Source organism: Pavona decussata, unplaced genomic scaffold (assembly GCF_977016875.1).
Source record: "Pavona decussata unplaced genomic scaffold, jaPavDecu1.1 SCAFFOLD_337, whole genome shotgun sequence".
In the NCBI taxonomy this organism is placed as follows: Eukaryota; Metazoa; Cnidaria; class Anthozoa; order Scleractinia; family Agariciidae; genus Pavona; species Pavona decussata.
The window spans coordinates 22,193-46,400 of NW_028145725.1; the positions used below are offsets into that span (position 1 = coordinate 22,193).

Consider the following 24,208-nt stretch of genomic DNA (forward strand, 5'->3'; position numbering starts at 1 on the left):
CAAATTCCTGAATTCAAGATTTTGGATGGCCAAAATCCTGAATTCAATATTTTGGATGGACGGTCAAAATCCTGAATTCAAGATTTTGGATGGCCAAAATCCTGAATTCAAGATTTTGGATGGACGGCCAAAATCCTGACTTCAAAATTTTGGCAGTCCAAAATCCTGAATTCAAGATTTTGGATGGCCAAAATCCTGAATTCAATATTTTGGATGGACGGCCAAAATCCTGAATTCAATATTTTGGATAGACGGTCAAAATCCTGACTTCAAGATTTTGGCAGTCCAAAATCCTGAATTCAAGATTTTGGATGGACGGCCAAAATCCTTACTTCAAGATTTTGGCAGTCCAAAATCCTGAATTCAAGATTTTGGATGGATGGTCAAATTCCTGAATTCAAGATTTTGGATGGCCAAAATCCTGAATTCAATATTTTGGATGGACGGTCAAAATCCTGAAGTCAGGATTTTGGCCGTCCATCCAAAATCCTGAATTCAAGATTTTGGATGGCCAAAATCCTGAATTCAAGATTTTGGATGGACGGCCAAAATCCTGACTTCAAAATTTTGGCAGTCCAAAATCCTGAATTCAAGATTTTGGATGGCCAAAATCCCGAATTCAATATTTTGGATGGACGGTCAAAATCCTGACTTCAAGATTTTGGCAGTCCAAAATCCTGAATTCAAGCTTGAATAACATGGTCACTCTATTTGTGACACACAAACATGTTGGCCAGGCAAAAATCACTGATGTACCAAAGAGAATGCCAGTAGAAAGGTTGTCAAACTTTATAATAATAATAATAATAATAATAATAATAACACAACTTTACTATGTACCAGCTTAACACATTACATTTTCAGTAGGTTCACATTGGAGACATGAAATAAGATAAACATTTTGGACTATTAGGCATTTAGTCTGTGTGAAACTGTAACCGTGAGTGACAAGCCACGCTCAAAAATTGCTGACAATTATAAGCTATCAGCAGAGATGTATAAAACTGGTGAACTTTTTGTAATGGCTTGGCAATTCTAAAATAACATGGAATAAGTTCAGAGGTTTACATGAGATGTTCCATTGAATTGAGTCACAAATGTCATTTAGTCTTCCTAAAACCACGCCAGTTAGTCAAACTATGTCAAAGAGCATATAGCCACTGCATAAAAATTACGTTAAATTATGACATGCAAGCAGTGTTTCATGATCTTAACTAACCTTAACTTACCCCAAACATTACAGACAATTGTTCACTGTACAATTTACATTTTTACCCTGTCATCACCAACACCCCTTGCACGTTCAGCCATCTTTCAAATGCGGTAGGCCAATGTTTGGTCTTCACCACAAAAGTGAAGAAAATGAACATGCCACATTACAAATTCATTCTTGTAAACAAAAAAAAAAAGGGAAATTCGAATTCAATGAATTTGTTTCTATAATTTTTAACCCATTGAAAAATGAAAATTGAACGTCTTTTTTCTTTCTTTCCTTTCAGCATTTTTCCAAAGAAAGCGAAAATTGAACATCCATTTTCATTTTTTTAGTATCTACTTTCACAAAAAAATGAATGACCCTTATATACCTGCATTGTTTAGGTACATTATCACCAGTTCTTCTCCACTCCATGAAAATACTCTGACAAAGTTTTTCCATTCAACACTGGCCAATTTTCATGAAGAGATGTTTAAAAACAGACTTCTCATTGATATGATACTGCAGAAATGGATGCAAGTTTACATGTAAGTGGTGATTCTTGGATTTTATTATATGGCTACAATAGTAGGCGCGCTCTGATTGGCTGCTGAGCGGGCAAGATTTTCTTGTAATGACCGGGCATTATGGAAATTTTTCTCGGCTTGACGGCTCTTTTGAGTTGTGAGTAAAAGCTACGAGCGCGTGGGCGGAAACAACAAAAAATATGGACAAAGTACAACTATATTTTCAATAACTGAAATTGAAAAACTAGCATACAGATACTTCTTTAGCATGAACGACGAAGAGAGCCATAGCGAGAGCGAGTTTTATTATCCAAAAGACGAAGAACAGGCCAAAAGTGAGCAAAACAACATGAGCAAAGTTATTACTCATGAAGACGAAAATTTCGGTAACACTCAAGAGGAATTACAAACCTCAAGAACAGAAAAGTGAAAACTCTGTGAAATAAAACGTCAAGTGATATGAAGTGTTTTTACCGTTTTCTTGGCGAGACAAACAAGACAAATATTCAGATTTTGGACTTACCACCGAAAAAACTTGACCACCTCCTGGGAAAGTTCTTTAAAGACGTAAGGAAAACCAATGACGAGGAATACCAGCCAAGTACTTTGACGGGACTGCAGAGAAGTATCCAGAGATTTCTGTCTTATTCCGTTATGTTGTTGAGAGCGACGAAGAAGAAGAATATTCATCGCGAGTGTCACTGAAATCACTGCAAGTTCTCCCCACGTGTTCAAAATTCAATCACAAATGAGTCAATGTGTTTTTTTGAAATTTAAGTGGTTAAATTTGCCCTAGATCTTGACGTAATAAAGTGTGTCTTGTGGTTTTGATCGCATCGCCAGGTTCGTTTCGGTTCAGTGAACACGACCTCGGTTGACCTCTTGCACGTGCAAGCGGATGTGGAAAATTACTTCCCGTGTTTTCATTGTATTCTTTGTAAGAATAGCGCTAAAAAGGCCATATAATAAATAACTTATTAACCTCGTCCGTTCGGTCATTACAGGGAAATCTCAGACCCAGGCCTTGATGTATTAACCTCGCTATCGCTCGGTCAATACATCAAGGCCTCGGTCTGAGATTTCCCTGTAATGACCTCACTCTCGGTTAATAAGTGGTATTTACTGATAGATAAAAGACTGAAAATGCACACAGTAATTGAGGACAGTGCCTAACAAGTTCATGGGGGATAATTTAGGAACCATAGTTTGTTGTCATTGGTTGCAGTAACAAGAGGCTTGGATAGCCTGACAACATGTAAAAGAGTCGTGGATGAGACTCGAGCACACGACTTGTGGTATGTGGGTGTGTCAGTAACTTCAGCTACTGGCACATACCACAACTTGCTGCTTCTATCCTGCTTTGGAGAGCTAAACCAGTCAACTACAGCAAGATGCTGCTCTTGACTGTCAAATTGAAGGTAGTAAAAGTGTTTGACTCTCCCAAAACAGGGTATGCCCTCTTGGTTAACACAAATGTAAGAGGCCTTTGTGCAACCCTCGCGTCTTTCTGACTCCAGATCTGACCCTCGTAGCACCCAAACATCATTTTTCCTTTTATCAGCAAGCTGACAGTACTGAAATTTGACAACCCCACCACAAATGCATTTCAACATGCTTTTCTCCGCCGTGGTTAGATCTCGCGACACTGGCTGCCAGGAAAAAATGGAAGGAAATGAGGTCAACTTTCTGGCAACCCTGGCTTGCTTCCTTTCAGCCTGGTACAATGCCTCGAGGTGACCATAGCCTCTGTTGGTGGCCTTGTAAACTTCTCGTAGCTGAGAGGTTTCCTCATCATTCAATTGGTGTTGCTGCCCCTTATCTTTCTTCAACACGAAAATTGCTTCAGAATGATCAGGAAAGCCCTCATGCTCAAGTTCCAGGGTGACATCATCAGTATCATCTTAAAAATGATAAAAATAAAGATAACATGTGAGAACCCCATGTATAAATCTGAATTTCACTTCCTAATTAATAACTCTGAAACACTTATAAATTATGTGTTGTAACATTCCTGAAATGTAAAACACTGTGATTACAGTTTGGCCAGCAGAAGCATCTTTTCCCTTTGCTACTGAACTTAATAGACAGGTTGTTAACCCCAGCGACTAACTACATCAAAAGTTAGAAGACATTAATTAACACACTGTACATAAGCAAATCAAAAGCTTATACTAGCCCAGCTATGTTGCTGTCAAATTTCTATCACAGAAAATAGTTCAATCAGAGAAGTTAAAACAACTGATTAATTAACAAATAGATTTCACTTGGTCATGCGTATGTACTCTGATAAAGCATGGATGGTGGTAAGTACACAGATGTAAGGTCTTCGTTGGATGTTACTGGCTGAGAACATTTCAAAATCTGTTTGCTGTGTGCTTTGATTTCTGTTTTCATAGTCTGATGTCTAGTTGCCCTAATCAAATGTTAGTTGCTAACATTACTGGGTTTGCCCATCCCATGCATGTCTACCTAGCAGAATTTATAGCCCATGTTGCAGAATTTGTGTGAGTAAAAAGGATTATATTGATCAAGGTATATAGTTCCAATGTTGAAGAACCTGATGTAATGTCTGAAAAAAAAACAAAAACAAACAAACTACACCAACTACCTACAGGCATGCACATATACACATGTACATGTAGCACAAAGCATATACTGTACATACCTGTCCATGAATCTGTAACTGGCTTAATATGTTATATTAGAGCAACAGGAACCTTAACATTGTATCATTATTATATTACTGGTGCTACCATTGTTAGACCAACATATACATTTACTTAATAAAAGTTACTTAAGATTACATTTCAACATTGCTTATATTATGAAACCAACATGTGCCACTATTTTAACTGCAAGCAAACGTGTTGAGAGATTAAAAGTGTTAACTAACGGTAGCACAGCCCAGTAATAATACTGGAGCTTGGCAGACTCGAACTGCCTTACACCAGCATTGGTGTTGCTGGTATAACCTCACATGGAACCCCTTCTTTAGATTAAGTCCCAGACGTGCAAAGGATTAATAATGAGCATAGCAAGGTGGTCAATGTTATGAGCTTCAGCATAGTAAGTTAATAGGATGGTTAGTCGCCGTTACAAAATACATGTTAATAGCAAATGCTTTAGGTATTAAAAACCGATTTTAATTGTTCTATCCAATGGAATAAGTCTGCTGAGGAAAAATACATCAATTTAGGTATAATACAGACAATCTCCACATCATATATACCTACGCAGAACTTCAAATGTATTTATTTCACTTCAGAACTCTAATAATTGGTAAATTCGAATTTCTCTCAAGATTCTGATTTTGTAAGGAAAGAGAGGGATTTGGAAAGGTTCATATACCCAAGCATGGTAAATAATCATAACTGACGAGTTGTGTGTGGTGGTCAGCATTACCTGGTGTGAATAAAGTGTGATCACAGCAAGTCCTAACATCTTTGGCTTCTAGGTAATTACATAGCCTGGTACCTCCTGAAAGACTTTTTACATTAAGCTACCCCCTCACCAATATTAATTATTTTTAGCTATTTTTTTTTTAATTACTTAAACTGATTATCATTTTTAATATTTATTATGTATTGTAAATACTGTTTTCATATTAATTTATGTATTGTAAAACTGTCACTGAAAAACCCTTATGGGGAGTGTCAATAAAGTATTATTGTATTGTAAAACAGCATACATGTACCTCTGTCAGTACATTCGGGTCTGTACGTCAGCTCCTCTGGCAACCTTCCTGACACTTTCATGAAGTAGCACCACTCAAAGATCTGATTTGGATGAATTATACATACATGTATTACTTACACTACTCAGTTATCTACATACCATAAAAATTCATTTGCAGAAATGATTTATGAGTTGTTCGCTGTTTTAAATTGACAACAAGTCAATCAAATTCGTTAATTCCAAAGACCACTGTTAGCTGGTAGAACTTACACGGTAGGTTTCCATTACTGTGGCCTCTGGGTACCTTCTGCTGGTAACCCTTCGTGCAATCCATGAATTAAACCTTTGACAGTGAGAAGAAAGCAGTTGAAATATTACCATGACTTTCAATAAGTCTTACTGCATCTGTGTGAACTGAAACTAAATACAGATGAATCCTCAATAACATGTGCACTACTTCACATAATTTGCTTGTGGAAGAGCTTTTGCTGAATATATATCTAAGTAACAAGACAGTACCTTTCATATGGAAACATCCAAATTCCTTGCACTGGCCCATGGATCTTTATTCCTTCAACCAGGTGGTGGAGGAGATGAAAGGAAATATCCTTGGAATTAAAGAGAAAAATAGGCATTTTCTAAAGGCTAGCTGTTTCAATCTAAGCAAACTTACTTAGACGGTAACAAAATTGGGTCAATATTTCCACAAAAGGCCACACACTAAGCTTGTGCAATAAAAGAGAAACATGATATGTTTATACAACGCAGATTAACATCAAGAAACATACATGATGTAAACATGACCCAGTTGTGTTCAAATTTTCTGTAATGCCATTTTCAACAATTTTTGCCAACTTCTGTCCTCCTTTTCATTGACCATCCAGATGCACGAAAGAGAGTGTGAAACAAAAGAGAAAAAGAATGGAGGAAAGTGGAAGCAGTTATTGATGAAAAATAACTACAAACAACAAGCCAAAAGCTAATATTGCCAAAAACGCTATATGTATTAAAAAAAAAAAAAAGCTCAATCATTTTGATTTTGTAAAATGATACCTGTATGACGCAAGGGAAATCCCTTTCCATGAGTGCCATTGCCTCAACCAATCTGGCTTCCAATTGATCAAGATTGTCCAGTGTCTGCTCCTCCTTCAAAATGTCATTCAGTGCATCCAAAAACCCAAACAGAGAAGTTTGTTGGGGTTCTGGTAGCAAGCCAGCAATGCAAAATTTGAGGATGTTGGCCTTGACAAACTAAAGCAAAACCCCATTATTAAAAACAAGTTTTTGACCGCAGATAACCTCATACAAAGTTTTCTTAGGTAGTATTACACCTAAAGTAAATACAGGAGGTTGTACAGTAATATTGCTGCAACATTTAAGAATGGAGGTAGCCTACAACTCTAGCCACCAAAGAACTCCAAGAGAGTGTAAATGTTATGGTTACTGACTATATATATAGCCCTGTCAAACAAGTTATTTAAATCAATGCACATTATTTCAAAGTTAATCATAAACAGGAAGACCACTCTTAACTAATGACAAGTACAAAATAATAATAACAAAATATTAATAATCACTTATTCAACAATAGTAACAGAGTCTGTAGGTTTAGCAAAGTTATATAAAATAGAGCCATTACTTGGATCCAGTCGTGGGATTTCATCTTCTGGTTGGTAAACACTTTTGAGGGCCGGAACCCAAAACCAAGTGGTACTGTAACTGAGCAGGCTCTGGTGTTTGCTTCGCAAACTTCAAGAGGGCTTAAAGCAAACGTCACTTTTGCATTTTCCACTGGGTTGGTCTTTTTACCTGCTCCCGCAAGAGATATTGAAAACATTAAACTACTGTGATTTTCATATATTCATACTCAAAAAGAAAATCTGTTAGCAAGCTAACAGAAAATGTTTGACTTTTAGGTCTTACACTATGTACCTACATGTACATGTATTTTAAAAAACCATTGAATAATAAATTGCAAATCTTTCATTAGGCGAGTAATATAATAATTTCAACTAATTTACATACAATAATACTTAACTTCATAGCCTTAACTGTATAACATTTACAAACTAAATGCCTTTCTCTAAGTGACCCTTCCCTCAACTGATTAGGCAGCAATTATTTTTTTTATTATTGTATTTTATATTTGTATTTAGTTAGGCAGGTCCACATCAAGACTCATGTCTACTAATACCGAATTATTTTTGTGCGGTTTATGACTATGCGGGAAAAGCAGATCTCAGCAAGGTCTATTGGAATCCAAAAAGAAAATTGGGGGTAACCATGCATTTTTCAGAGATAATTAAGCAATAATATCTCTAAAAAACACCCAAATATAAAGCAATGTATGGGATTTTTTCCTAAATTGAAGCTTAATTATCTCTGAAAAACGCATGGTTACCCCCAATTTTCTTTTGAGATACCAAAAGCATTTGGTAAGTTCTGCTTTCTCCGTATAAATTTAAACCGCGCAAAAATATTCCTGTATTAGTAGGCACCACCCATAGGAAACCCGAGTATCTCGCGATGCGCAGAACGTATGCGCAGTAACAATAGTAGGCACTGTCCTTAATACATACCTTTGTGCTGCTTTCTTGGCTTAAGTTTCATCTTTGGCTGCTTTTGTGCACTGGGTTCTAGACCAAGCAAACACATAGTGTGATTTAAGACATGACACTAAGCATAATCCATTCTGTGTTTTCATCATGACACATATTGTGTTTTCATGATATGATAACCACTATCAATGTCTATTAAGGTAGCAACAGATCTATCAAATCAAAAAAACTTTTTTGAAATGCACATTGCTAGATTTTGTCACTTGTTACACATCATATTGAAAACAAAAACACAAATAAGCAGAAAATTCTTCCAATTTCATCTGGGAGACAAAATAGAGGACAAACCGTGACTTTACTTCCTTATTTTTTTTTCATACACAAATTTATAATAATTATTGTGAAGAACAGCATGCCTCAACTGACAGTTGGACAACTGCTGGCCACCTGTCAGCTGACAGTTTTCAAGACTTGCTGAAAATGATAACTATTTGACGGTTGGTTGACTGTTGGTAATTTATTTTAGCTTGCTACATGACCATACCACAAGTTCCCTTTTGACTGTTCACATTTGTATCACATTCACAATTTTCACTGTTAAAATTCCAATTTTAATATTTATGCAAAAACTATAATCCAATTCAAGGTTGCCATTTATCAGAACAAACAAAAATTCCAGGACTTCGCACCAATTTTCACTGAGCAAGACAAATCCAAAATTATAAACCAAGTCTTGCTCAAGCTTTTAGTAGAAACAGGATTTCTCTTCCCAACAAGAACCAAAAGTAGAATTTCCTGACTTTTCACTGACTTTGTGATTGAGGGGTAGAATTTTTCATTTTCCCTGGCAAGATGAAAAACGTCCTAACCTTCCCCACCTGAATTAAGAAAAAAGAACCCACTCCCTCTTTCTTTTCAGTGATTTTGTCAACCCTCTACTGGATATTATGTAAATTTCTGTTACCTTGAACATACTGTCCGTCAACAAGCCAGCCAGTCCTTCCGAACTCTTCCTCTTCTGACAAAATCTGTGAAACATTTATGTCCCCAGCCAGGAGTGCAACAAGGGTGGTGATAATGTTGGTTATGGTGTGCATTGGGTCTGGATGAACCTGCACTGTACGGTCATGGGCTGGCAGCCTCATGAACGCGTACTTTGCTTTGCACCCATATGACTTAGCAACAAAGGATTTTTGGGCTTTATTTTTAGCTGCCTCATATAGTGTATGCCTCTGTACAACATCTGTGTATGTGGGCGATTGTGGTTTTAATTTGGTGCAAGTGTGAGATTCACCTACTCTGTGTGGGAAGCCTTCACTGTGTCGCAGTGGATGGTTGGCTGGCAAGAAGGCCCTATTGTCTAGATAAACCATCTTGTGCAAGTGCTTGCAATAACTGCGTAAACAAAGGAGAAAGACAATAGTGAAATAAAGGTGCATGTCTAAATAACAGAGATTGGCACATAAGAACCTTTTAAGCCAATGACTCCATGAAAAACAAGACGCCCTGTAAGCGATTACTCGGAATACGATGTAGTCCGAAAGTACACACAGGCACTTTGGAAGGTTTAAAAAACTTGCTCAGCGAGCCGGCCCCTTAATTTGAAATAACTTACACACGCGGTTTACAAGTGAGAGGAGAATCTTCAACGCAACCACAACACCCAAGTGAAACGACACTGACAAATATGATATTATACTTTTAAAGGTCAAATTTAGTGCGAAAACATCTCATCCAACAAACGAATTTGGTCAAACATTACAAAACTTGGACGCAATGTTTTGTTTATTCAGTATTTGACATGCCGGCGCTCAGATCAATCGTATATTTCTCTATTTTGAAAGATTGAAAAAACATTCAAAAAAAAAAATTAATCAAGACTAGAGTGCAAAAACTGATATCCTTTTTATTACCAAAATTGCTAAAATCGATACCCCATTATGACCAAAGCGGCTGAAAAACCATACCATTTGGCGCCGCACATACCTATATAGCCCGTATAAGGGAGTACCCCCCCCCCCGGGCAAAATGGGTACTGAAAGGCCTTTATTCAAACACCTACATGTATGTAGATTTTATCACATTGGCATTATATGAAACAAAGTGATGTTGGATCAAAGGTGATATAACAACATTAACAGTGACAGGTATAATTTGCAGGTACTTATCTTCGATTTCACACCAAGCACATCCTCGGTATGCACCGGACCCAAGAACATTGAACACCTTGCCAATACCAGGATAGTCAAGGATGTACGAAATGACTTCACACTTAAATGGAAAGGGAGCCTTCTTGTATGCATCATAGATCTGCTTGCCTGAGAGTTGTAGCAGCTCATCGACAAGCACATCCAGATACGGCTGCAACGTTTCAGGCTCTTTTGAACCATTTCCTGTTCAAACAATAGGACAAATTTACATATGTAATGACTCATACCACTAATATTTTACATGGCAGTCCTGCAATGCCTCCAGAGGATTGAATTCCCACCTCATAAATCAAAGTTAAATCATTTCTTTTTAAATACAAAAACCGCCTTTCGAGAAATTAATGCACTGGTGTCAGGTAAGTTAAAATAATTATTGTATACTGGTACATTCAGAAGAGGAGGGTTGAACTTCAAGGGTAGATAGCAGAACTAAATGGTGCATGTTGGAAAAGAAAAAAAGAATTAACAACAGGTAAAAGAGATGAACAAGAAGAACTCATCACCTGGGACTATGCCGACCAGGAACATCCTCCCAAACAAGTATCTGATTTGCCTCGGCAAATTCAACATGGTGATGGTGATAGGCCACATTGAATATGATGTTTTGTTCTTATTAAATGGATTCATTCCATCCAAAGATGACTGAAGGAAAACTGCATTGGTTGGGTCACAAGATGACTTCCAAATAGGGGAATGCTGGACATCATTCATTGCGTTAGGCTCATCCCTTTCTGCTAAGGAGTGGACAACTTGAGCCAAAGAAGCTGTCCCATACATTCGAGCAAAACGTGGTCCAAGTGGCAAATACAGAAAATGTTTGGCTGGAATATTCTTACTGGAAAAACGGTTGGCACCACACTTGGGGCATTTCATGAGGCTACTAAACTGATGAACGTCAGAATCTCTAAACAAAACACAGTCATGACGACAAGCATGGAAACAGAGACTCTTGGTCAGGAATGGTTTTATGATAGTGTAGGCTTCTTCGTAATTGTTGGGCAGCTTATTGTTAGGGGGAAGTAAACACTTTTGAACATGAAATTGGTGAGAAAGGCTTTGTTTACTTATCCCAGGGTTAGATGAAAACCATAAAAATTGACTTGCAACAGCTTGCAAAAGGGTGACAGAACTTCCAGGGTATAGTGGAGTGTTGGCAGATGAAGTGCTATACAAAGAGTCGTCAAAAGCGATGTCAGTTTGAAGGATGTTACTGAAGGTGGTGCAATCATCATCAAAGTCTGACTCTATTTCAGCATCACTGCCATCATCAAGATCATTCTATAAACAAAAACCAAGTGTGTCTTACAGATAAAATTTATGTTTTGTAAGACAATAGTCTTGCAAAGTAAACAGGTAACCTTATGAAATTTAAGAACATGCATTGCTGCATGATGATTAAACAATTATGACCATCCTCAAGTAAACAGCACAACATGTATAAATGTACCAGTCTATGAACCTGTTACTGGCTTATGTTGTATTACCAGCAACAGGAACTTTAACATAGGATGATTACTAAATACTACCACTCTTAGACTAACCTATGCATTGTACTTTTAACTTGACCAAAAAAACGTAATAACAGAAGCTGATAACATTTCACTAATTACTAACCAGCACTCCATAAATGTATATATAGTATCCCCACACTACCTACCTTGACTAGCCTCAGTTGCTATACGTAGGCATGTGTGAGAATGTATGCTATCTGCACATATTGATCAATTAAGTTGTTGTTACCATTTTAAGTTACTTAAATATTATGAAACCAACATGTGCCACTATTTTAACTGCAAGCAAACGTGTTGAGAGATCAAAAGTGTTAACTAACGGTAGCACAGCCCAGTAATAATACTGGAGCTTGGCAGACTCGAACTGCCTTACACCAGCATTGGTGTTGCTGGTATAACCTCACATGGAACCCCTTCTTTAGATTAAGTCCCAGACGTGCAAAGGATTAATAATGAGCATAGCAAGGTGGTCAATGTTATGAGCTTAAGCATTGAAAGTTAATAGGAATGTTAGTACTTCCTGTTAGCAAATACATGTTAATAGCAAACATTTTAGGTATTAAAAATGTGTTTTTGTTCCATCTGTTGTAATCACTGATGAAAATAAATAAAACAATGCAGTTATCATACAGAAATTATCTCTAAAACAATGCAATAATAAGGAACTGAAATACTATTGGCACATCAAAATTTGTTTCACAATTTGTAGTTCATAGGGATGGAGGATAGTAGATATTTGTGAATATGAGCTTCCCCATGGAAAATTGGTAGGATTAATTGTTAAAATTGACTGGATACATGTGCATTAACTATATATAGTTTCATACATCAGATTCCTGTGAGCTTTCCTCGCATTGTGTTGAGTTATCTTCACGCAAGTCAATATCTTCTACCTCTTCCATCTGTTTCCACACAAAAAAATAATACAACCATATAACTGAGATTCCTGTTCCGTTACCCTCTAAGTCTTTGCTTAACAGAAATAGAAGCCCTTGAAAAAGCAAACTGCACTATATCATTCAGGGTATAACAGACTAACAGTTGGTATGTGAGGCTTCTTTTCATATACAGTCAAACCTGTATTAAGCAGACACCTTCGGGACCCTTCCTAGTGTCCGCTTATAATACCAGCTGTCAGCTGAAAACAGGTTCCCTTAGAATTTGTCTAAAAGTAGCCTGCAATGCAGGCGTATTTTTGGAGCGGGAGCGCTGAATAATCCTTCGTTGCCGTCATCTTGGGCGAGGAAGCGCGAGAGGGCTGGAGCGAGTCAAAAGTGACCCTAAGGGAGAGGACGACTGGCTGAGAAATAAAGGAGGGGGAGAGGAGGGAAAAATACGCCTGCCCGCACTTATTGTTTGTTTGCAGAACCCGTACACTGGATAGACGGGGGCTCTGATTGGTGCGGTAGGTCACATATTGATTGATACCTGACAATCCACGGCAGATCGGTCCGCATGTCATTTCATTCCAGCTCCACTAGCACTGTGCTCAATGAAACCGTGTCTTTCAGAAATTGGAATATCTCTTGAATTGAGCTCCGAACAAAAAGAAATAATTTTTTCACTGTTGTCGAGACAAGATGTATTGGCAGATTTTCCTACCGCCTTTGGAAAAAGCTTTACCTTTCCGTTGTTGGTTCGACTGAAGGGCATTTAAATTGATTTTATCAAGCAAAAGTGCTGATGCGATCCTTGTCTGTGCGCTGAAAAGTGCTGTGAAGAAGCAACTTCAATGGGACTAACAAAATACGGATACCGACTAAAAAGATATTGAGGATGCAAAAAACCGTTTATCATTGCTTCAGCGGAGGAGTACTGTCTGTTTTTTCGATCGCTGAAAAAGATTGATACACCAGTTGACCAGCAGCTTTGTGTGATAACTGGGGACGACTCGCATACTGTTCAGTTGGACCGGGTAAAGGTTTGTATTCGCACAGCCTCGAATAAAACTTTGAACTGATCTGTGCTTGATATTCTGTATTTGACCTTTGCGGCGCACAGCGTGACACTTGTAAATCTTCTGAAAGCGAACGCAGAAAATTAACTTTACTAAATTTACTAATTTGACCGTCACACCGTAGCTTTATTCTTTCATGATTCTTTTTATTTTGAGACAGAGACAACTTTCACTAGTGACTTTATTATGCTTGATTTCAAAGTAGAAACTTAGATCACGCGAAGTACGTGACATGACTGCTCAAGCTGTGATGAGTGAAGCTGGAAATGCACTGATCAAGCGCAACTATAAATAGGGGCGTTTGGCGATTACACAGGGTTTGCGGGCAGGCGTTTTTTTTTCGCTCTCATTTCCTGCCCCCCCCCCCCCCTCCCCCTCAGCCTCCTTCAAATACGCGAACTAAATTTATTATTCAGCGCTCGCCCACGAAAAACGCCTGCACTGCAGGCTAGTCTAAAAGGGTCATATTAATATGCTTCAGTGTTAAAAGGCCTTGAAAGGGCCAAATACCATTCTCGTGGACGTATACGACCGTGGAATGCCGTATTTCCATAAGCAATGGCAAGTATATGTGATAATTTGCTATATTAGAAGATGTAAAGCGTAACTTTTCCATATTGATCGAATAACGTAAAGGTTCGCACAATCAATTAGATTATACAGGTTCTTTTAACAGTATATGTGGGGGAGAAAAAATGGGACTTGGACTGCTGTCTGCTTAAGATGGGCTCTGCTTAATACAAGTTTGACTGCATTGACATTGTAGTATTGGTTCCTGAGAAAATCTATTGCGCAGAAGGCAGAGATAATTTTTTCTTTGTCAGTGCTGCACAGGCCAGGGGTGCCATGGGAAAACAAAGCCTTCGATGCGGTTTTTTACTTACGTTAGCGTATTGTGAGTTTCCTATTTCGCGATCATGCTCTACAACTGCGTCCAGATCATCCACTGTTGGCTCATCGGATGCAATTTGGTCACTAATCTCCACGTTTTTCAACGAGCTGTGACAGATTTTCATGTGTGAAGCCCTCACCTTTTTACTAGACACAGGCCTGCCCTTGCAAAGAACGCAAGGACACGAAACAGACGAGGATAAAGACGCCATTTTGGATCTTGTACTTCTCGGGCAGCATGCATCTCGGTCGTGCATAAGGATGTCTTCTTTTCATTGGTTCTTCGCATAAGGTAACATTTTGGGCGGGAAAATATTCCCGGCCTTTCTGAATTTTTACGTTCCCCATATTTTACAAAGTGACAAAGCTAGGATGGAGTCTTTTGATATTACCAAACTTTTTAACTTGTTAGATCCGGAAAAACAAAAATTTCTGCTTTCTGGGCTATTGGCTAAGCAGCACCAAGATCAAGATAGACCCGCAACGGAGGAACAGACGACAAGCTTAAGTGAGAGCGTGAGTAACAAAAGCGAAAGTGAAGAGGGAGTTAGGTTTACTGCGGATGAGCTGCTTGAAAAAGTTCGCGCAGGTAACAAAGAGACCGAGGCCCAAAAGTACTTTAAGGTATGCCATGATTTCGCACCCATAAATTGTATTTGAATTACTTAATCTTTGCATCAGTTGCAAGACGAAATACAGAAATACAGATCTTACACTTACATGTAAAGGCGAGCCTATACTCATTGCATGCACGTTTAGCATAACTTGCTTAGTCCCCAAAGTTAAGACTTTGCTTTCTAAATGACGTGCTCGGAAAATAGTAGGTTATACTGAATACGGTGATAGAAAGCCTTTTAACGTCTGTTTTCTTTTATCTTCATCTGCTTCTTACTCTTTGCTGTGATCGATACCGACCCTAGCTTGCTTATGAACTAAGCTATCATTCGGTTGGGTAATTTTGTTAGTTTGTAATCAACCATGAATAATGCCGAATAAATTTTATTTCAGTTGGAGGAGCAATGCGTCGGTTTCTCAGAGCACTTGGGTTCGATTCCCGTAAAAGTCTTAATTTTTCCAGGATTTCTTTTTACAAATATCTTACCAGTAAATCTTTCACCTTACCACTCACTTCGTTGTTGCATAGATCGCGCACATTCATTGGCTGGTTCGTGGTCACATGTTGATGAATGATGAATCTTGTTCGGCGAAGTGAAGGAAATGTGGAAGTCTATCGATCAAACTCATAAATTTTGTTTTATATTTCTCGGAAGTGTATCGAAATATATCGGCGACAACGATTCGATGGCCATTTTTTATGTTGATTCTCGATCTAACCGGCTAGTACGTAAATCCTGGAGAAAAACTAGTAACACATTAACAGTAAGTTGTAGGTCTACAGCTTGTTTTATAACAGACGTAGCTACCTTATTGACAGTTTCTGCTGAAGGAGGCTGCCAAACGAGCCGGGATTTGGGATAAAGCCCTGCCATTTTCAAGAATTTCGGGAGGCAAATGGAACTCCTTCAACCAGCTGGTAAGTCTTTTTAGTTTCTTCGTCATTTCTGCAGACTGTCCGCTGTAACCTTTTGCGCGATTTGTGAAAACAATAATTACCAGACGCAATGAGAATGGAATACTGGTTCGACTGGGACGTACTTCAGTGCAGGATGCAACCACTTTGTCTAGCGTATATTAAAGTTGTGTGATCAAAACAAAGGGTTTATTCTTGTTTTTGAAACTAGGTCAAAACTGAAAGGTATTCTGCTGTCTCTACTTAAGGTGTAGAAATTACATTTTTATGCCAAGCTTGTTGATTTAGTATAGGCAGCAATTTCTCAGCTTTAATGTCAGCTGGATATTTTGTACCTAATTTATCTTTGTTTGCATTGTGCAGGTCATTGACTTTTGCCCTCAATTGAAGAACCGGCTTCATGATGTTAAAAAGTGCTTAAGCACTTCCCTGATCAATCGCAGAAATTACCTACTGCGAGTGGGAAAGTTGCAGGTGTGATTCTTTATTCCATTCCATTTTTTTCATTTCTTAAGTTTCATTTAAGTTCTCGGCTGCGAGTGCCTGGAACAAACTACCAAGAGAGTTACGTGAGTTACAGTTTAAGGTCAGAACTTACTTACTTGATGAACATGGATAGGGCCAATCATATTTTGTAAAAGTGATGTTTAGTTCATTTTGATATATTTATCGAACTATTTTTTTACCACTGTTTTTCATGTAAATATTTTTTATTATAATTATTTTTCTTATGTGTTGGTCACCGATTAATACCATTCTAACAACCTTTGTTGTTTGACTGACCGGTCTTTTATCAGGATAAATAAATTTATTATTATTTATTATTATTATTATAGATTGTAATATACAGTACAAAACAGCTACCAAAACTATCCAGTAAGTTTTTTGTGTACCTAAAAGGTGCATATATTTCATGTAAGTGCCTAATTATCTGGCAGCTACTTTGTTGACCTTGAATTTCTGCTCGATTTTTAACACAAAACACGGCCTCAATTAAAGGATTATGGGAGGCAACTGTTTAAGCTGTGAATGTTTGAAGACTTACCGGGATAGCATCCCGGATAGCATAATGCTGTCTACTCTTACTTTGAATCAACAGAAGGAACAGAAGGAAATTAAGACTGACGAACCTGCAGTTAAAGAACCAGGGTAAGTTCAGTATGTTATTGACAGATGTTTAAACTGAATGAATGGGAGCCAGCTTATAAACGATTAAGAGCAATATCATATAATCCTGGAGGTTGGTGCTGTCAGAAAATTTAAGTTCACAAATTATGTTTGCAAGTGACAGTCTTACCCGAGACAGTTTGCCCCAGGGTTATTGTTTTGATAATTCTTGAAGGTTATTGGTCTGTTAAATAAAAAATGAGATCTTTAATGGAATTTAAAATATGAGATGTTTTTGCCTGTTTTTAAATAGAGTTGCTGGTGATGACGGTGCATTATGAAGTGATAAGCTTGCATTGGATTCTCACTTTGTGCTATATATTAAATCTCTTCAACAGACCAAATGCCAGTTGCTGGATATGTTCTAGTAACCATCGTTATTTTAACACTTAATTCTGCTAATTAATGACTAACTTTCCAAGTAATTTTTCTGCTGGTGTAACCTTAATTTTTAAATGAGAATAAACCTCCTCCTGCTATACTGCACCTTATAACTCTTTGCGCACCTGGGTCTAAGGAAAGGGGTTCCATGTGAGGTTACACCAGTTACCACATAGCTGGTGTAAGGCAGTTCGAGTCTGCCAGGCTCCAGATGAGCAGTACTTAAGGCTGTGCAACCGTTTGTTTAACCCTTACACACGTTGGCATGTTGGATTAACAGCTTAACAACACATTTTAATTGACATAAAGAAACGTAACTTGTTGTGTTAAAATAATCTCAACATAAAATAATAAATTTATATGTTTGTGACCATGAGCTGGGTAAAAGGTGAGACCAGCTGGAAAAGGTATGTATCTTCCTGGATTGATTGTGCTTGATAAGAAAAACATGCACTTCTGTAAATTCTTTGTACATACACAGATAGACAATATCCACAAACCATACATTTCACAAATAGCAGTTTTGGATTTGAGAAAGATGAAATGTCCACATGTGAAATGCAACATTATGCAAGTCATAAATATTATACTGAAAAGCAGAACTACACTTACTTAATTTCTCCCTCATCCAAATTTGTTATTATTACTTCTGCAACTGAAAACCAACTAAAAATGTTTTATTTTTCTTGTCTATACATAATATTTTTGACACAGACAATGTAAGTACATATGTAAATAGACGAGTTGTTATGGGGTGTGGTATCACTAGGTTATCATTTTAAGGTAGTCAGGATAATTAAATGATTACAAACATGCACTGTAAATTTCATAGGATAGTTAATATGGTGTTTGCCTGTTCAAATAAATGAACTGTTTAAATACTTATGTATTCATTTGCAGAGGTCTTGATCTTGTGAAGATTATGTTTAAAGGAAAACGTCTTGGCACGGGAGTGATAATTAAACAAGAAAATGGTAAGATAAGTTATTATTATTTGTCCCATAGACAACTTAATAATTTTTAAAATTCTCAATCTTGGTCATTGAATTTCTAGCGTTCTCACTGGTTCATGCACCCTGTAGTCAGGTTATCAGCATAATTAATCGCTAAATTGGATGCCGGGTCATGAATTAGTCCTGCCACATTGATTTCAAAGGTTTTGAAAGTTTTGTCTCAAAGCATGATGAAAAATTCAATAACACTTCCCTGAATGTTGAGAATTTGATAAAATAATTCCAGTGACTTATTTTTGTTATGATATACTGTACGAGGTTATTGTAATATCTAACCAAATACTCACTTATCGCTTCATGTTGAGCAAGTGCCTATGGAATAACAGTGTTAAGTCTTTGAGTTCCTTAATCAAATTTACAGGCATAGACTAGCATTATCTTCTACAACACTATTGTAAGCAAATTATAACACTTTTCCTGTCTACACCGAATTTCTGTAGATAGTAAATCGGTGAGAAAATCCAAAGCTGTCAAACTGTTAATTCAGGTAACCAGAATCCTCCTGTTCATAGAAAACCAGCTCATGATCAGGTTTACAAGTAAATCAAGAGTTGTTCTCATTTTTTGGTTTTAGAAATGTTTTCTAGAGTTTTGCTCAAATCCAAATACTTAAACACCGGCCTTGGAGAGGTCAGTCTCCCCCAAACTACAGATGGGAAAACAAAATTTGGTGAACTGAAGGTCAGTGTCTATATATAGTCAATATAACACTGTTTGGTTTTTGAATGCATGCTAGTATGAATGAGTTGTAACTCGTGGGAGCATTAATCTCATGCTCCCACTCAATCAGGTGAAGTTGACTTTACTGGAACAACTCCTTATACAACATATACAGTTTATAATTTCTGAAACACATGGCTCAATAAAAGTATGAGGCATGATCCCTCAGGCCTCTAGCAATAAAATACCTTCTTCTTACTCTTCTTCTTCTTCTTCTTCTCCTCCTCCTCCTCCTCCTCCTCCTCCTCCTCCTCTTTAAGTTCTTCTTTTTCTTCTTTTAATCCGATCCTCCCCCTCCCTCTCTTTCTTCTTCTTTATGATTATTTAGCAACTGGAAGTCATTTGCTATTTGTGCCTTATGACTTGGGTGGAGGTTTTTTATAGCAAGACTGCTGATTCAGGGTGGGAAAAACATGGACCCAATCCAAAGGGTAAGGGGACTTTTCACTGATATGGACCTAGACCAGGACCTGTGCCATGGACCCCATTTCGTCTCTTATAGAAAAATAGAAAGACATAAATCTGGTAATATTAGTAAGCTAATTGATCCTTTAAAAAAAAAAAAAAAGATTCTTGTTTCAGCTTAAATGTTGCTTGTTTTAGATTTTGATCTTGTGGTCAACAACCTTATCGATCTTTCAGGTGCTAGGGGTACTAGCCTGCTGTCCCAAAATCCTGCAATTTGACTAGTTACTTGAATAACATCTGTTCCATTTCAATTCATTTCATTTTAGTTTATTCAATGGCATGGGTCCATGGACCAGGTCCATATAAGTGCTCCAACTTGGACCTGGTCCAAAGAGGTTTCCATGGATGCCTAGCTAGTCCATGTTTTGTCCTGACGCGGTGATCTATTTGCAGTGTACAGTCATTATGCAGGATGGATTATTCTTTTGAAATCACATGGGAATAAAATTGTACTTTAAAAGTGCAGAGCTTTTTTGCTGACATTACACCAGCAGTTTTCTAACCAGAACCAGGAGGCAAAATTAGGGGTAACATAGTTATTCTAAAAGTAACATGTATATTTGTTTGCAGGTGGGAACGGAATTCCTATGGAAGTCTGAACGGCTGGTTGTGTCGAGCACCAAGGCCATGGCCAAATCCCCACCAAAGGAGGGAAAAAACAAAAAAAGTGCTCCAAAAAAGAAATCCAAGACTAGCAGACTGAGTGTAGATCAGGCACATTCACCCACCCCATCTACGTCTACCTCATCAATGTCTTTTTCTTCACCATCCACAGACTGTGTGCATTCATCCACCCTTCCTTCTTCTACGTCTGTCACACAATCATCACAACACAATACTCCACCACCATCTATCACACCAAGTAACTATCGAGGGTGGGTCAATGTGCCTGTAGACAAGTTTGAACCCAAAGACATCTTCTTAACAACGCCCTGCAGTGGGAAAAGAGCCAAAAAGGCTAAACAACAGTTTGATATCTAGCTCAATTGAAAACACCAAACTGTTAAAGTTTGATTAAAATACAATATTATTGGTCTCTAGTTATTTACATGAAAAAGCAAGGGGGTGGTCTATCTTCTGAAGATTTAACCTCAACATGGTTAGACTTCAGAAGCGTAATATGCTTCTAAATGTCATCACATTGACATGCAAAATGTATGTGAATTAGGTGACTTGACCTGTTGTGGCTGTAACATTCATGAAAATCTTTCCAGCAAAAATGGCAGCATTTTTATTGCATCCTGGAGCTGCCTGTAGTTTTAAAACTTTGCTAGTATTAGTCACTTCATTTGTGTGCCGAGGCCTCTTTAAAATTCCAATAAAATTTTGAAAATAAACTGCAATTTTGCTAGTACTCAGTCCCTTCAAAGTGAAATTATCCATTTATTTTTAAAACAGAGAATATTTAAAAAGGCCCATGCACAGAAATAAAGTGCCTAGAACCTGCAAAGTTAAAACTATAGGCAGCCTCCAGGAGGGCAATGAAAAGTGGTACTGTTTTTTCTCAAACGTTTTCTGGAATGTTACGGCCGTTTACATACATCTTGTAAGTCAATTTGTTAACATATTTGCAACCATATTACGCTGCCAGAGTCTCACAAGGTTGCGGCTACATCTTCAGACGATAAACCACCTCCTTGTTTTTTCGAGTAAAAAACTATATAAGAGACCCTTGCCTTAATTTTCTTGAGCAGTCTGAAACCTTTGAAAACTATGGGTGTCTCGAAAACAAAGACCTCTAAAACGAAGACCCTAGGACCTCGAAAACGAAGACCCCCAAAATTTCCAAGTGTAAGTACAAAAAAATAAAATAACATAAAAATACATTAATTTATACCTCAAGTGAAATTTAATTCCTTCCTGTGGTCCTACCATAGTTATCCGCCATCTTGAGCTGAGCAGCCGTGTTTCTTGGAATACTCACGGGAAGTGGGTTTCCCGCTCCACGTGACCGGAAGCACGTTTCCGAACGTCTCAGTTGCGCTGCTGGGTTTTTATTTAATTACCAACTACTACAAAGAAACGAGTGTTAAATCCATCCTTCTGGGAATTACAACCAAGTGATCATGACAGCAAAAGAAATGAAACCTAGGCTTTCTATTATGAAAGTTGCTGTAATGATTTTGAGGTTCTTCAATCTTGAATACATTCATACATTTATCTCTATAGCAAACCAGCCATAGTACGCAGGGAAAAATACAGGGAAATGTATGGAAAGTCCAAAACACAACTGGACATTTCCATACAAACACTGTTATTTCAAGCCTGTTGTCAAAATGGTGTCAAAAACCGTGTTAAGGCCTATTTATTTTATAGGGCTTACACGATCGCGTGCTTGTATTTCCGAGGAGGGATTTAACACTTGTTTCTTTTGCTAGTTGGTTATTAAATAAAAACCCAGCAGCTCAACTGAGACGTTCTGAACGCGCTTCCGGTCCAGTGGAGTGGGAAACACACTTCCGGTGAGTATTCCAAGAAACGCGGCTGCTCAGGTTAAGATGGTGGATTACCATGGTAGGACCACAGGAAGGAATTAAATTTTACTTTCAAGAGGTATGAAGTAATGTATTTTTTGCTATTTTTTTTTTTTTTTTGTACTTATACTTGGAAATTTTGGGGGTCTTCGTTTTTAAGTTTTTGAGGTCTTAGGGTCTTCGTTTTAGAGGTCTTCATTTTCTTCTGACACTGGCAACACAATGCAGGATATTGAGCTAGATATCCAACAGCTTTTTAGTCCTCTGTCATTTGTTCTGTTGATTATGTGTAGCTACAGAATACTAATGTCAATTATGGTTATACTTCTTGGCAAATTTGGTGGGCATGTCTGTTGTAAGAAAGTTAGGGGTATGTAATGTTTAAAACATGAGCAGTAGTACTGTATTGGGATTTAAAACCATGAGGCGCTGCCGAGTGGTTTTAGACCTGACAAAACACTGCAAATTTTTTGAGCAGCTTCAAAAACATTCCTGGAAAAGCGTGTGTCAAGAGAATTTATAACAGTGATGCTTTGGCAAATGTTGGAAATTATCATATGAGAATACATGAAACGCTGCATACTAATAAGAGGGAGGTTTTATCAGGTTTTAAAACCACTGCACGTGATGTTTTGTCCACCATTTGATAGGTCAATGGGCTTATGAATTATTAATGAGTTTCGAAAGAATGGTAAAATGCAAGACCCTCATTTAAAGACCATGCAAGACTGAACTATTTTTTTTTTTTCAAATCCAAGCCCGAGACGTCGTAATTAAAAAATCTCAGCACAAGACTCCATCATGTAGAAATCCAGGCTCAATAGCTGTTCTTCACTTTTCGTTACAGCACTCGCTCTGTGCCTCGTACTTAACTTTCTTGATAAATCGAGCCAGTTGTTTTGGTATTACACCTGTAGAGTCATTAATTTCATAGACAAATATCAAGACAAGGACATAGGAGGCTGGTATAAGACATGTTTGTTTTGGCAAAAATTATATATCAGTGTTTTAATGGACTAAGCATCTTTTGGCCAATGCGATAAATGGAAGAATGAATGATTCAAAAAGTATACAGCCAGTCTCTGGCTCGAGAAAGTCTTTTGAGCTTATATAAGAAAGCAATCCTTGTTGCATCAGGAATTGATATGAGACGGTCATTTACAGTAATTACTATTCAGTCAGTGTTTTTAGAGGCACTGGAAGATATTAAAGTGTCTGGGTTGAAACATATAACACTGTCAAAAGTGACCAGACTGTATGCACATTCCAAGTTTTAAGTTGTAAGTGTGAATTTTAAACTTTATTTATGAACCACACAAAAGAACAATAGACATGATTCAAACAACGGTGATGTCGGTTGACGCTCTTGTCTGGTATTAAATGATAGAAAGTAGGCAAATTCCTGCCAATTTCAGTATTGCAGTAGGTTTAACATTTTGAGATTGAATATTAGGTGACTGATGCATTTAACATCTAACCAGCTTTTCAAGTAATATATATATTTTTATAGTTATACATATGTGAACAAAACAACAATCAAAATAAAGTCTTCTATATGTTGTGCAGCTAAGTGTAATGTACTTTGAATAGTTCTTAACATCCACATCATTCAATAAGATAGATTAAGGCTAAAAAAACTAAAAAAACTGCTAAAAAAGTAATTGGAATTCCCAATAGCAATTGGTGGAACTTAATATAAACAAAAATATCATTAAAACTTTGATAATGACTTTGATGAACTTTGAAAGCAGTACACTGAGGTAATTTTGCTGGGGCATCATGATGAAGACCTCATACAGAACTGCTATTCTGGTTATTATAGTCAAGTTAAATTGCCACAAAGCGTGGATGTAATTACACTTGTTCAAGACAAGGAAATATTGACTGGTGGATCTTGAAATGAATTGAAACCAAAAGCATCTTCAATCTG

At 37.5% G+C, this 24,208-nt stretch overlaps 2 protein-coding genes across 3 annotated transcripts; one reads left to right on the top strand and one right to left on the bottom strand.

The window, feature by feature from the left end:
- Window positions 1-473: 473 nt before the first annotated feature.
- Window positions 474-14,781, bottom strand: LOC146453328 (uncharacterized). Of its 2 annotated transcripts, none has more exons than XM_085096746.1 (12): window positions 14,518-14,781; window positions 12,504-12,578; window positions 10,669-11,443; window positions 10,120-10,348; window positions 8,920-9,350; window positions 7,977-8,033; window positions 7,037-7,206; window positions 6,451-6,648; window positions 5,917-6,005; window positions 5,668-5,740; window positions 5,417-5,498; window positions 474-3,622 (listed from the first exon to the last, which is right to left on the bottom strand). In XM_085096746.1, the coding sequence occupies exons 1-12, from the start codon at window positions 14,779-14,781 to the stop codon at window positions 2,901-2,903; spliced, it is 3,165 nt and encodes a 1,054-aa protein (XP_084952872.1). In that variant the 3' UTR covers window positions 474-2,900. The 2 variants fall into 2 exon arrangements, with proteins under 2 accessions (XP_084952872.1, XP_084952870.1); XM_085096744.1 differs by having other exon boundaries at window positions 475-3,622; window positions 8,920-9,354; window positions 10,124-10,348.
- On the top strand, window positions 14,760-24,007 carry LOC146453329 (uncharacterized). The gene is made up of 7 exons (XM_085096747.1): window positions 14,760-15,148; window positions 15,960-16,058; window positions 16,419-16,529; window positions 17,155-17,204; window positions 18,504-18,577; window positions 19,191-19,297; window positions 20,375-24,007. Exons 1-7 carry the CDS (start codon window positions 14,897-14,899, stop codon window positions 20,783-20,785), a joined length of 1,104 nt encoding a protein of 367 aa, XP_084952873.1. The 5' UTR covers window positions 14,760-14,896; the 3' UTR covers window positions 20,786-24,007.
- Window positions 24,008-24,208: the final 201 nt, after the last annotated feature.